The following is a 13,866-nucleotide window of genomic DNA, read 5'->3' on the forward strand; positions in this document are numbered from 1 at the left end:
AAATATTGCACTTTTCTGTAGAAAAAATACATATTTAAAGAGAGGATCCATACCTAGCTATATAGAATTCTAAAAAGAAGAAAAAAAAAGTAAAATTTCTTAAGAATGTCATGTTAAAAAATATTATATGGAACACACCTTCCCCCCTCAACGCTCCGCGTCCCCCGACCTGACCCATGTTTATTGACCCTAACTCTTCCTGACACGTATCTCCCCCTCTGCTATAGGCTCAACACACCCTAATTACCCTCTAAATACTTACAGTGCTTATCTTTGTGGTCCTACACCCCTCACCCCCTCTCTCCCACAATCCCTTTTGTTCCTACACCCATTTTATATTACGCTTTAAAAATGTAAATAACTTTTTTTTTTGTCTAAAGGTTTCCTAATATGCGATACACCACAATAACTGTTGTGATTTTACTGTGTCTGCTGCCAGGGCCGGTGCTAGGGTCCTTGGCGCCCTTTGCACACTTTCACGTCCGCGTCTCCCCCCTCCCCCCCAGGCACACTTTCACAATCCACGCCCCCCCCCCCCCCCCCCTAGGCACACTTTCACAATCCGCGCCCTCCCCACGTTTTTTCTTACCGCCATAAAGCTGCTCTCTGCTACGTCTCCTCCCCTCCACTCACTGACACTGTCTGGGGGTTCGTGATGATGATGTCACGCTCGACAGCCAGTGAGTGGAGGGAAGGAGACAGAGCACAGAGACGGCGGTGGTGATCCATAGCCCCTTCCCCCCTTCCGTGGATTTATCGGAAGCTGTGCGGCGGCCGTGGAAGGTATGGTCAGCGGTCAGCGGTCGCCGCACAGTTTTAAAGTAATTTTTATTCTGTGGCTCCCTCCAGAGCCCGGCGCCCTAGGCAACTGCCTAACCTTGCCTAATGGGAGCGCCGGGCCTGTATGCTGCACAGTGTTATCGTTTTGCTGTCTGTATTTTCTTGATTGACCACTGAAAATAAAAAATTATAAAAAATAAATAAATATATTATATGTGTTTATTGTATTTGACTGTTTGTTCCATGCTGTTTCCTCTCTAAATAAAGAGTTAAAAACAATCAAATAAAATGTATTATATAATGCATCAAAGTGTATGTTTTAATATCATAGAAAACCCCATAACAACATTAGTTAACAAGGTATAAGTAAATCTATATAGTATATGATAGTAAAGTTGCCTGCAGACATGCATAGCCCAGTCAGTCTATGATTTGACTTTTATAGGAATACTTTGTCCTGTCAGGAATGAGCAGGTCACTGGATGGCTTCTGAGTCTGATACAGACTTCAAAGTAATTAATGTCTGGGGTTTTTCAGTATGTTTTGTTACTTTGACAATTTTTATTTTCATTACAATTTAGGTGCAGCAGACACTGATAGTTTACAAACATAATAAATGACTTCAGTTGAATATGCATAGTCACTCAAAAACAATTTTATACTGATTAAAGTGTTCAACTTTTTCTCAGGGCTTACTTTTTAAGCTCGCAAATGGAACAGGGCTTAAAGATATATTTTGTCCTGCTTTTATTATCCTTCCAGATAATGTAGGAGAAGAAGCTTGTTACCATGGTAATCTGCAGTAATGCTTTCTGTTCTTGCCCAAGTGATTTACAGCATTACATAATTTGCAATGATGTGTAATGCCTTTTCTTGTGTATAGAGAATAGATTTGCGCAGTACATACTTGACCAATGTTTGACTTGAATGGAAACCACAAGTGCAGTAGAATTTACTGTACCTTTTGGAATATGCAACATATCCCTTTTGTGTGAATCTTCTATTCGTGTGACACCAGTGCATTGTATACTGCTCTATTTGGTAATATAATACTATTTGCTTCCTAAAATTTTAATTTCAAGACAAGAAATCATTTCATTGATTTCCAGTATCAGAAATAGAAAAAGGCAAGACCTAAATCTATACAGTGTTCCTTAAATTATCCCCGAAATCCCAGTGTGTGCAAATTTGCCCCACTCTTCCAGTTACAGCATAATTGAATTTTTAGATTATTTAGCTCTTTATAATGGTCCATTCCAGAGGCAAGCAGAGCTATGGGGGACAGGAAAATGCATACGTTATGCATAAACAGTATAGGTTTACAAATTCTGGTAAATGTCAATGTGAATGTGAAAACCCTAAATGTACCCCTGCTTCTCATGGCAATATTATTGGATCTCTAACCTTAATCTGTTTAGCTGCGGTCTTCAGTATTTGTACAATTTTTTTGTAAATCTAGTTTATAATATCAACAGCAAATTATAAAGTGTATATGGATTTGCTGATGTCTGAAATTCCTGTAATGGTTGTGTTTGCAGTTTATTGATGTTTTTGACAATGGTGCATGACAGTATGTAAATCATTGGAGAGATGATGTAGGAAGTACATTTTATGGCTACAAAATGCCATGCTGTTTCCACCACTGCCCTGTTTACAAATAAAATGTTTCTATGTCTCATCCACTGTATTTTTTTTTTTTTGTAGCTGCACCGTACTGGATCACTGAACCTAGAAATCTCATAATGTCACCAGGAGAGGACGGGACATTGATTTGTAGAGCTAATGGAAATCCTCCTCCAACCATTACATGGTTAATAAATGGAGTTGCAATTGAGTGTATGTAAAGTGTTGCTTACAGCTTCTTTATTTTTTAATAATGTAATAAATATACCCTACAATATTGGTGAAACACATTCTACAATTTGCTTATTTTTATCACTTATCAGGAGGTTGCTTTTCACATATAGAACTTGAAGGCTTAAGGAAGATATAAATAGTTACATCTCCATTACACCAATTACAGAACTATGGAGACATAGGGGGTCTTTTTGCAAACATGAAAAGAAAATGATGAGGCACAACTCAAACGCTGTCTCTCTCTACTTTTGTGTGACATTGTGAGCCTGTTTATGCCCATCTGTACCTATTTTGCAAACATGTACATGGGCTAATGTGGCAAAACGGCAACTTTCGGCTCCATTTTTCTAAGAATCACGGAAGCATAGCGCATTTACTGGATCACTCTGCAATAACGTCTTTTCCTCAGTTGTATTTTAGTGGTAGCAACACTGGGTTAAACACTGAGGCACAATCACTAATCCTATGACCGGCCTTGATTACTCCACTAGGCTAAGAGAACCATCCACTATCTGGAACTCTAAAGCTGAAGTTATAAATAAAGCAGATGGTGACTAATGCCACTTAGGTATACATGCAGATAGGGGTAAATCGAATTTTGTTCTATTGATAACAGTCTGAAACATACGATATGTTTTACGCTCCGCTTAGCGAATGGCTTTGCGTTGTCATCTGTGTAATGTTTGTGTAGTCTATCTTATGATATGCTGTAAATTGTTTTGAATCAAAATATTTCTTTAAACCTTACTGAATGCACTTCTTCCTCTACATCTTATGTTTTATTAAAAATGTGTGTAGTTTTTTTCTATAGGCCATTTTGTAAAGTGAATGAAGTTGTATGTTGTCTTTGCAGTGGCACCCAATGATCCTAGTAGGAGAGTAGATGGTGATACAATTATGTTTACCAAGGTGCAAGAACGAGCCAGTGCGGTCTTCCAGTGCAACACCTCTAATATATATGGCTACAAGCTGGCAAATGCATTTGTGAATGTACTAGGTAAGTTCAGACATTTACACTGCTTGTCATTTGCATTAGATAGCCATTGATTAAATTCCAGAACTAAGAATTTTTAAGCGGGGCAAATAGATTTTAAAAAATATGTTGCGCCTAGCTTTTATCAAATATACTGTATCATATGTGAAATGCCTGTATTATGTCTAATAGTATACTCTTACATATCTGCTTTATTGTCTTTACTGTCTGTAGTTATCAACAAAATTTATTTTATCTTTCAGCGGAAAAGCCACGGATCCTTTCATCACAAAAGGTTTATCAAGTCATTGCTAACAGAGCTGCTATGCTAAGCTGCTCATTTTTTGGATCACCTATTCCTAATATAGAATGGTAAGATTTACTTTTGAATTGTTGTGTGTTTAACTTTAAACTATGGCTACATCTTAAGTGCAAAACTAAGCACTGAACTGTGTAACATTTTTAATTTACCTGGCAACTGTCTTAAAAGTTCATTTTTCTGATAAGTGCATAGTTTAATCCAAGGACATAGCTGAACACTGTCTGACTCCCTGCTACGTCCTGTCATGTCCTTCTCCCCATAGCATTACTCGCACTCATCTGTGCTACGTATATATATTACCTCATCTATTTGTTACTTGCGTCTTTATCCGGAGCTACGGAATCTGTGGTGCCTTCCTTATACATACATAATAACACAATAAATAAGGAAATCAAGGTACAATCAGTAGATGTTCCATGATTGGTAATCCGTCTTGTGTTATGTATGCACTTCTGGAAGAACTGTTTAAGGGAGAATACTCTTTGCAGCTGGTAACACTGATGTCACTTGACAACATAGGGCTTAATGCTGAGTTGGGAGCTAAGCAAAGAAAGGAGCAAATTTGCACCTTGGAAAAATCAAGTTACATTGGAGGGGGAGGTAAATTTAAAATGTGGGGACAGATTTACAGCTGGAAAAGGACGTGTCCTAGATCAACTTAAATTTCAGTGTAAAAAATAAAGCTTATCAAGTATTTGTGTGATACATGAAAAAACAGCCAGTATTTTCCTTGCAAGCACAGAATAAATTAATTTGCACCCATGCTGGTCACTGAGGACCTGATGCTGAGTTAGGAGCAAAACAAAAAAGTAGTAAATTTGCTACTGAACAAACCATGTTACAATACAAGGGGTGCAAATTAATTTATTCTGAGATTTCAAGAAAAATACTGGCTGATTTCTATTAGGGTTTTTTCAAAACAAAACAATGAGTTTGAAACATACCAAAAGAATGTATAAAAATACTGCATACATATGAAATTCAATAAAGTTTACACAGAATAGTAAGAAAGACTTAGATTAATTATCTAAAATCCGGTATGTTGTACATGGAAAAGAAAAATGTTGTTTGTTTTCATTTTTCAAAGGGAGGGGGGAGACGAACAAAAGAGGAAGGAAAGGCTTTATGGATGGGGAGGGGAACAGGAGAATATTTTACTCATCGTTTTATGCATCAGACTATAGGGAAGGGAGGCCTTAACCCGTGTGGCTATATAGAGATCAACTTAATTTGGGATTTTACAAAACTTATATGCGTAGTGATCCTACATAAGCCTGACGGGGGTACCTATCAAAACAATGGAGATTTGTCAAACGGTTGTCAAGGGAGGTTCAGCATCACCCTTAATTCGTCCAGGAAGACCAAGTGTTCTTGAAATTCACTGGTTTGTCTTTGAGAAGAGCTGTGATGCTTTCCATCCTATAAACTGACCAAATTTTATTGATAGTGGCTGAAAGTGAGGGGGGAGAGGCGTTTTTCCATAGAGCGGCAATTAAACATTTAGAAGCATTTAATATATGATTGATACGTTTTTGCGTGGAGCGACTAGTGCCCGGGAGCCGACTGGCTGATTTTTTATGTAGCACACAAATACTTGATAAGCTTTATTTTTAGAGTGAAATTTAAGTTGATCTAGGACATGCCCTATCCCAACTATAAATCTGTCCCCACATTTTAAATTGACCTCCCCCTCCAATGCATCATGGTTTTGCTAAGGTGCAAAGTTACTCCTTTTTTTTGCTTTGCTCCCAAGTGTAGAAGAGGGAGGAGACAATGGAGAGCAAGATCTTGAAGTAGGTAATTGGTTCACAGTTAGAAGAAGGGGTTGAGTTAAAGTGCAAGGGATGATATTCCAGATCTGACGCATCCCAATAAATCAATTTTATTACTTGTTTATTTCGAAAACCTTTTGCATCCAGTGCAAATACGGTGTTTTGGGATTTCAAAATGCCATTTATTCTTATGCGACATCTGTATTGCTTTTATTTTTGAACATTTCATCCAGTTTTACTCATATGCACATGGGTTAACATGGCAAGTTGGTGCCTATTTGTGGTGTAACAAACTGTGACTTCTGCTAGGAAGGATTCGGCCGATAAGGTCATTCCATGCTTAATGAATTGTAGCTACCATAGTGAAGCCGTTTCCACAGGTAAATGTAAAAGGGATAATTTGTTTAATGCCATAAGATATTCAAATGGGAGAATTTTTTACATATTTAAGGGCTTTCCAACGTGGAAGGTTACACACAGAGCCTTTTTATACATGCAGATTGCCTTTATACTTTGGTAGGATGTCTTGTTGCACTATATAGGCAGATTATTAATGGTGAAGTTCATTTCTACATGTGGTTTGTATCTGTTTATCTGTTTATGAGCATGGTAGGCAAATAGGAGAATATGCCCAGAAAAATGAGCTGAGATTCTATACTTTTTTCACAAATGACCCACTTAGGGGCATATTCAATTACGATTCCGGTCCGCGGGATCGCGCCGGAACGGGCCGTGAAGTTAATGCACGGTACTGCAATAACGTGGATTTTCATTCGCAGCCCATAGGGTTGAAAACGAAAATCTGCGTTATTGCGGTACCGTATTACCGGCAATACTGCGCGTTACCGCGGACCGGAATCGTAATTGAATATGCCCCTTAATGTTCAAAGTGTATACTCAGTTGCTCTCATATAACTATTAATGTAACTTTCTTTAAAGTACATAGTTTTTGAGTATTTTGTTTTGCTTTCTTGTGCAGGTTTAAAGGCAAGCAAGCCAGTGTTCTGCATGAAAATGGGTATATCTTCCATAATAATGGGACCTTAGAAGTCCCAGTCGCACAAAAGGACAGCAGTGGCTCATATACTTGTGTAGCAAGAAATAAATTGGGCACAGCCGAAAAGACTTTTGAGCTGGAAGTCAAAGGTAATGAACCGTTTAACTCACACATTAGACCGTAAATATAATACTTTATGTACACACAATATTAATGTTATGTTTCATTTTTCAGATCCTACTATGATTATCTCTCAACCAGAATACAAGGATATTCAGAAATATGGTACTGCAACCTTTGAATGCAAAGTTAAGCATGATCCCACATTGGTACCAGAGGTGTTATGGCTGAAAGATAACAGTGAACTACCCATTGATGAGAGGTACAATCAACATCTTTTTGAGACTTTTATTATCATTGTTTATTTATAAAGCTTCATATTAGAGAGTATAGAGAATATGTAAGCACTCCCTGCCTCATTGGAGCTTACATTGTAGGTCCCTATCACACACACTATCCATTTTCTCAGAAGCCAATTAATTTACCAGTATTTTTCTCGGACTGTGGGAGGAAAACTGAACTCCGAAGGAAACCTATACAAACATGTGGAGAACTTACAAACTCCACACAGTTAGGACTCTGGTCAGAAACAAATGTCCTCAGTACTGCGTGGCAGCAATACTAACCACTGTGTCACCTCTTCAGGTGAAGCTAATTGCATTTGCTGTGAAAATGCTAATATAATAAGAATAAACTCAAGTACATTTTTAAAATGTAGTGTCATGTAACCACTTTGGTATCACTACTTTTATTTTTTTAATTTAATTATTTTTTGTTATGCATTTTTCAATTCAAAACAGTCAATATTCTTTCATAAGAATATTCTTGACAACATTGTAATTAAGCATTTTAGGAACGAGTATTTATCTAGTTTGCCAAACATCTACAGCACATACGAAATATACTGTAGCACAAATGATCATTTTTAAATTATATGGGCTGGATAACTCTATCTCTTATTAATTTAATTATGGCTGGCAAGTTGTTCTCTGAAATCAAACTGAAGAAAACAAAGCAAATTAAACAAATGTAATTTAGTGTAACTGGTGTAAGTCATATGTATAAGCTTAGATTTCAAGTGTCATTTTGTATTGCCTACACAATCAACTCTTCATTCCCTTTAAATTGGTTATCCTTGGGTATGGGATCGCAAAACTCAATGGAGGGATGTAGGGTAAAAGACCAAGGAGAATAATGAGAAGTTCAATAAGATATTTTCTTTTATATTGATGGTGTATCCTCTGTTTTGTCCTATAATTTATTTGCCTAGGTGACATCCCTTTAATAATAATCAAAATCTAACAGATTTTCACAATTATTTTTTTTTTGAAACTAGTCTGTAGAATCAGATAACTTCATTATTTTGGACCTCACTGTCTACAATTCTATGTATAGGCCACATTTAGTGTAGAACTTACCCCTTTTTAGTGATTAAACTCCATGTACAGTATGCTAAATTGCTTACAGATGCAAAGTTTTCAAAATGTCTAGTTGTGACAGATAAAAGTATATTTTCAGAGAAGAACAAACAGTAGTTTATACACTACATGAGCATGGGTATGTGAACATACGAACATCACATCCATGTGTGCTTATTAAGCAGCTCATTCCAATACCATGGCCATTAATATGGAGTTACCCCCCCCCCCCCCTTTCATTGCTGGGAAGGATTTCCAGTAAGTTTTGAAAAATGCATAAGTTCACATCCATTCAACCACAAGAGCATTGGTGAGAATAAGCACTGATGTTGGGAGTGGTTCACAGTCAATGTTCTAATTAATCCCAAAGGTGTTTAATAGGTCTGAGGTGCATGCCAGTCAAGTTCTTCCATACCAGATTTGGGAAATCATTTTTAAATGTACCTCCCTCTGTGCATGAGGACATTCTCATGCTGGAATGGTAATGGGCCTTCCCCAAACTGCACATGATGAACTGTACAGTAATTTCAAACCTGAGCCTCGTGCAGAAATCTGTCTTAAAATTACTGTGCTATCGGTAATGATCCACACCCCACTTGTGTGCACCTGCCAGAAGCAGTTTGGAACTCCGTAGTGAGTACTGCAACTGAGACAGATTATGTAAAAATAGTGAGCCTAGTGCAACCCTAGCAGGACGGAAACTTGACAAACTGACTTGCTGGATAGGAGGCATCCTATGACAGTACCACATTGAGAGACATTGAGTTGTTAGGTACTATATATATATATATATATATATATATATATATATATATATATATATATATAGATAGATAGATATTGTGTATATATATATATATATATATATATATATATAGTTATGCCAATTAATTAAAATCTTGAAGAACTGATGTCTTGGTCAGATGTATTTATGTCATAGATGCATGTAGACTTCCGCATCAAACAAGATATGAACTGGGAGTTACAGCTCTGAACAAGATTTTTATGCACGCTTCTAGTCAATACCTTAAATACATTTGAGCAATCACTAAGTTAGTGCTCGTCTTTCCTTAGCATCAGCCATTAGCATCACCTGCTAATCAAAATAAGAAATTCAAACTAGACTAGACACAGTTTCAGGTACTATTCTAAAGAAAGGTCAAAATACAGTCACTGTGTCCTGGTTAAGGTGTACAAATATTAAATATCAGTTCTTTCAGCTACATTCCATTTTGATTTTTTTCCCTTAACATAATATATATTGTTATTATATTATATATTGTATATGAGTATACAGAGGTGGAAGTAGTGAGCTGTGGGCCCTGGGGCAGGGAGGCGGGGAGGAGGCATCTGACATGCAGTGGGCCCCATTATCACCTGCCGCACCAATGGTAGTGCCGCCACTGTAAGTATATATTTTATAAGGGCACAATCACACCCTTATATTGAGGGTGACTCTAATAAAGTGCATTGTGCCTTGTTAACTTTGGAAGCGGTGGGGGGGGGGGGGGGACTTTGCATTTTAGTGGCTAAGAGATACTAGAGATATTAAGCCGATCGAGAACTGTATGATTATTACATACAAAGTTAATAAATTATTACTATTCAAGGCATCTCGGAGTAAAAATACCCAGACCCAGTTCACTAATCTTTATTTTTCATTTCTTTTCTTCACATGCACTACAGCATTGCACTCTTGATTGACAAATGACTGTTTATGTTATGCTTTTGTCTTTTAGTAATACAGAACAAGTTGTACATTGGTTTAAGTAAGTTAGTACGTAAAGTTCTCATTTGAAACTTTAAATTCCCCAATGGGGCGATTATTGATTACAGGAGCTTCTGTAGTTAGGACTGGACAAAACTGGTTGCTATCGACTCTTATCACTTAACACTTAAATACTCATTCCTAGTATGTGGGTGGTATTAAATCAATTAATAATGTCCAACATGATGACATATGGCCAGTAATAATACTCAGCAAGATGTACTGAATGTCTAAGCAAATCTGTAGGGCCACATCCATCCCACTCAGTCCTTTCATGCCTCCCACTCAGTCCCCAAAGCCATCTAGACATTGGTGTCTTTTACTATAGCAATAATTTGACAACCATGTATTTGATTAATTCACTCACAAAAAATGTAGATTAACTTCAGCATGAACTATTTCACCAATATAGAAGTTTATTTCATTCCAATGTCTCTCTTTCTGCTTACTTGCCTACACTATAACATTTTCTTAGTTTACCTTTATTGTAGTTTAGGGCCTTAGTGACTTAGAAAGAGACACAAGAGCAACTTTGTAAAAATTGTGGGTAGACTACAGCAATATATTTTAAATACATTTCATTGGTGTAGAAGCCCCTGCTTAGCTTGGTTTTCAATGAACAATGTTTGCCATTACATTCTCTTACAAGGCCTAAGCTAACTTTTAACATCAATTCAAGGATACATAAAGCCAACAAGACTTTAGTGGGAAGCCTTTTATTAGTAAACTTCACTATTGTAAAGCGAATGCACAGAGAGCACTAGGACAATGCAACAAGGGATATATACATAAAAGCAGAATATGTTCCCATATTAAATGTAAAATAAAAACTAGTTTATTATAATATAATAAAGCATATTAAGCAATTTATTAATACAGTAAAAACTTGATGCAGAAGGATTGCCAACAGGAATACAAAATATTTTAAACTAGTGCAATGAGTACTGAAATCAACATATATAAATAGTACTGTAATATGATAAGATAGCGCAAAACTCAAATCGATATGATGGCATTAGTATGCCTAATTAAAATGCCTTCTTGGTGTATATAAGACAGTGTCAGCATAATGCATAGATTTGGATACACCAAAACCAAATATATAACAAAAAGCTATTGGATAGTATATTTATAAAGCGCCTTGAGTATAAACTATAGACAACCATCGCTAATTTATATAGTAACCAGACTAAAATATAGACAAAGTTACAAGCGTTGCCACTAAATAAGTATCTATGAATACATAAGATAGGATATAAACATTCTTAGAGATTGGAACCATGAAGTATAACATGGATATAGTAAAATACATTAAAAGTAAATATGGTTAAATTTGCGGTCAATTGGATAATAGTTGCTTTTTTGTGAGGTCTAACCATCTGTATAACGTTAATTACAATATTAACCTCATAATAGCCTATTCTATGATGCTGATGACATTAAGCAGTTTTTGAAGGTTCTTTGAACCTGGTTATATGTCTATGTGGGATATTATGTATAAGTCTCAAGTGATACTGTTTTAATAATATATATATATATTTCTACTATGACATTTATAATGAGATTATGCCAATGATCTAGTCTCTTGATTGTTAAGTCTCCTTTGATATTTTATCTATTTAACCAGAATTTACTGAAACAATTGCCTATCATATCTATTGTTGATACACATGTATGTGTAATAAATTTTATATCGATTTGAGTTTTGCGCTATCTTATCATATTACAGTAGTTTTTATAATATTGACGGGTCCAGATCCCGTCTAGACAGCTGCATCTCGATCGATTGATATAGGATAACTAGCGCCCCATATATGCGTGTTTGTTTTGATAATATATAAATAGACACAGATTATATGTCCTTAGAGAAAATTAAGGAACCAAAATTAGTCCAACTGTAACTCTTTTGGTAAAAGTGAAAGATCCTATTATTGCAAAATTGTCTGGAGTATTAAATCCCAAGTTAACGAAGAAGAAAACTGATGCTCAAACTTGTAAAAACTAAATCATCAATATGGGGCACTGTTCAGCCAAATCTCGGTACATTCAGGAACCAGGCTACAGTATGTAGCTTTAAACTTGTATACACGCTTAAGTAAATCACCATTCATAATTCAGGACTGAGTGGGGATGAATGTGGGGACTATATTTTGCACTACATAGTTGCTCAGACCTTCAGTTGCATAGACTGCATCTGTGTATTCCAGTGAACACACAAACCTGTGAACTAGCAACTCCACCATTTTGTGAGTGACAGCAATCTCACTCCATGATAGTGCTGAATCTGCAGCTAACCACAGGATGTGATGGCAAACCATTGCTGTATTGTGCAAGGAACGCATCCATTAAGGATTCTGCTAGAGCTTTTTTATATATATATATATATATATGTTTCAATATAGAATTTATAGCAGTCTTATGCTTTTCAGATACACTATTGAAAAGGAACGTTTGATTATCAAGAACATAACGGAGAAGGATAAAGGCACTTACACTTGTGTAGCTAACACTACCTTGGATAGCGTCTCAGCTAGTGCAATGCTCACTGTTGTTGGTAAGACATACATTATATTTTTATACCATTTTAACTTTTCTGTACATTATTTCCACAGAGTATTTTAGGAATATAGTTGAATAGCTGAACTATATTGAATAAAGTGACCTGCCGAGTTGCCAGGGTTGTTTGTCCCAACTATGTTTAACTCAGCACCAACACAGAAACTGTCAATCTCAAATAAATCTTTCTGTACATCACGCATTTCTAACTATATTAATTAACAATGTGTTGCCTGAAATTAACCTCATTTGACCTCCATTCTCTGCATTCCTGGTCCTTTCCTATTTAATTCTCTACTTTATTAACTATTTAAGTCCTCTGTTCCCACCCCTACTTAATTGTACGGGATTGTAGGTCATGTAGATAAAACATATGGGGGCTGGTTCATCTTCGGACCCTTTGCACGCCGTATCTTGTGTAAAATTGCTCTGCACATGCTCAGAAATGGACTTTACGCCAACGGACGTAATTGCATGCAATTCACGTGTGAACGCAAATGACACTTACAAATGCCTACGACTTGAGGGGAGGGAAAGGGCGGATGAATATAGGCAATGTACAGTAAAGGCATGCCAACTCAGATGCAACCCTTTCAAGCTCTAAGCATCTTGTACGTACATGGTTTTTTAGCTGTATCATTTGCACCAGCTACAAGGCAGGTGTAAGTACTGACTGATAGTGATGACTACACGTATGCATGTCACCACATGGCAGAGAACATGTCTATGCAAGGAAGAGAACTATAAAAATGGATTGTATGTACAGCATGCATTAAGAACATACTGATCTCTGCATTTAAGACTTTTTTTTTAAAAAAAAAACAACACATATTTTCATTAATGACTATAGTATTATGAGTTTTCATGGGTACTGGTGGGAGTGTATGTACATATCCTGCAGTGTGTTCTGTCTGTCTACATATGGCAAGTAACGTATAGCCAGAGCGTACTGGCACCCAGATTCAAATGGAAACGGCTGTATGTGCGTGCAAGTTTCATGCATTTTTTTCAAATGTAAGTTGTGTTCACACTGTGTTCGAAGATGAATCAGGTCCATGATATAGACTGCCCTGTCTGCTTCACAAAATCTTAAACTCTTACCATGCAAGAATGAACTTTCCAACGCACCCTATTCCATTACATTTCCCTCTGTTACTGCAGGTTTATTTCCACCCTTACTCCTGCACCTCACCCATGCTATGTTGTGTGTAAGAATGTCTGATCTGTGGGTATGCTTTGTGTATATAGCAGTAAAAAGGGAACACTAATAAAGTTATATTAATTATGTGTCTTTCATTTAGTACCCCAGATAATAAAATATCACAGAGTAATGACGAGTCAGCAATATTGCCAAAAAATCAGC

The 13,866-nt window shown here is 36.6% G+C and overlaps 1 protein-coding gene across 13 annotated transcripts in view; it reads left to right on the forward strand.

Annotated features, from left to right (window-relative positions):
• The window catches only part of NRCAM (neuronal cell adhesion molecule), a 200,955-nt gene that overhangs the window by 138,348 nt on the left and 48,741 nt on the right, over positions 1 to 13,866 (forward strand). For all 13 annotated transcript variants that reach the window (XM_075209041.1, XM_075209044.1, XM_075209042.1 and 10 more), the window contains 6 exons: positions 2,485 to 2,616; positions 3,491 to 3,634; positions 3,874 to 3,982; positions 6,684 to 6,850; positions 6,936 to 7,083; positions 12,377 to 12,501. In XM_075209041.1, the coding sequence (XP_075065142.1) occupies positions 2,485 to 2,616; positions 3,491 to 3,634; positions 3,874 to 3,982; positions 6,684 to 6,850; positions 6,936 to 7,083; positions 12,377 to 12,501 (825 nt within the window). The remainder of the gene's footprint in view (positions 1 to 2,484; positions 2,617 to 3,490; positions 3,635 to 3,873; positions 3,983 to 6,683; positions 6,851 to 6,935; positions 7,084 to 12,376; positions 12,502 to 13,866) is intronic.

The sequence above is a fragment of the Mixophyes fleayi genome, chromosome 4 (genome assembly GCF_038048845.1).
Source record: "Mixophyes fleayi isolate aMixFle1 chromosome 4, aMixFle1.hap1, whole genome shotgun sequence".
In the NCBI taxonomy this organism is placed as follows: domain Eukaryota; kingdom Metazoa; phylum Chordata; class Amphibia; order Anura; family Limnodynastidae; genus Mixophyes; species Mixophyes fleayi.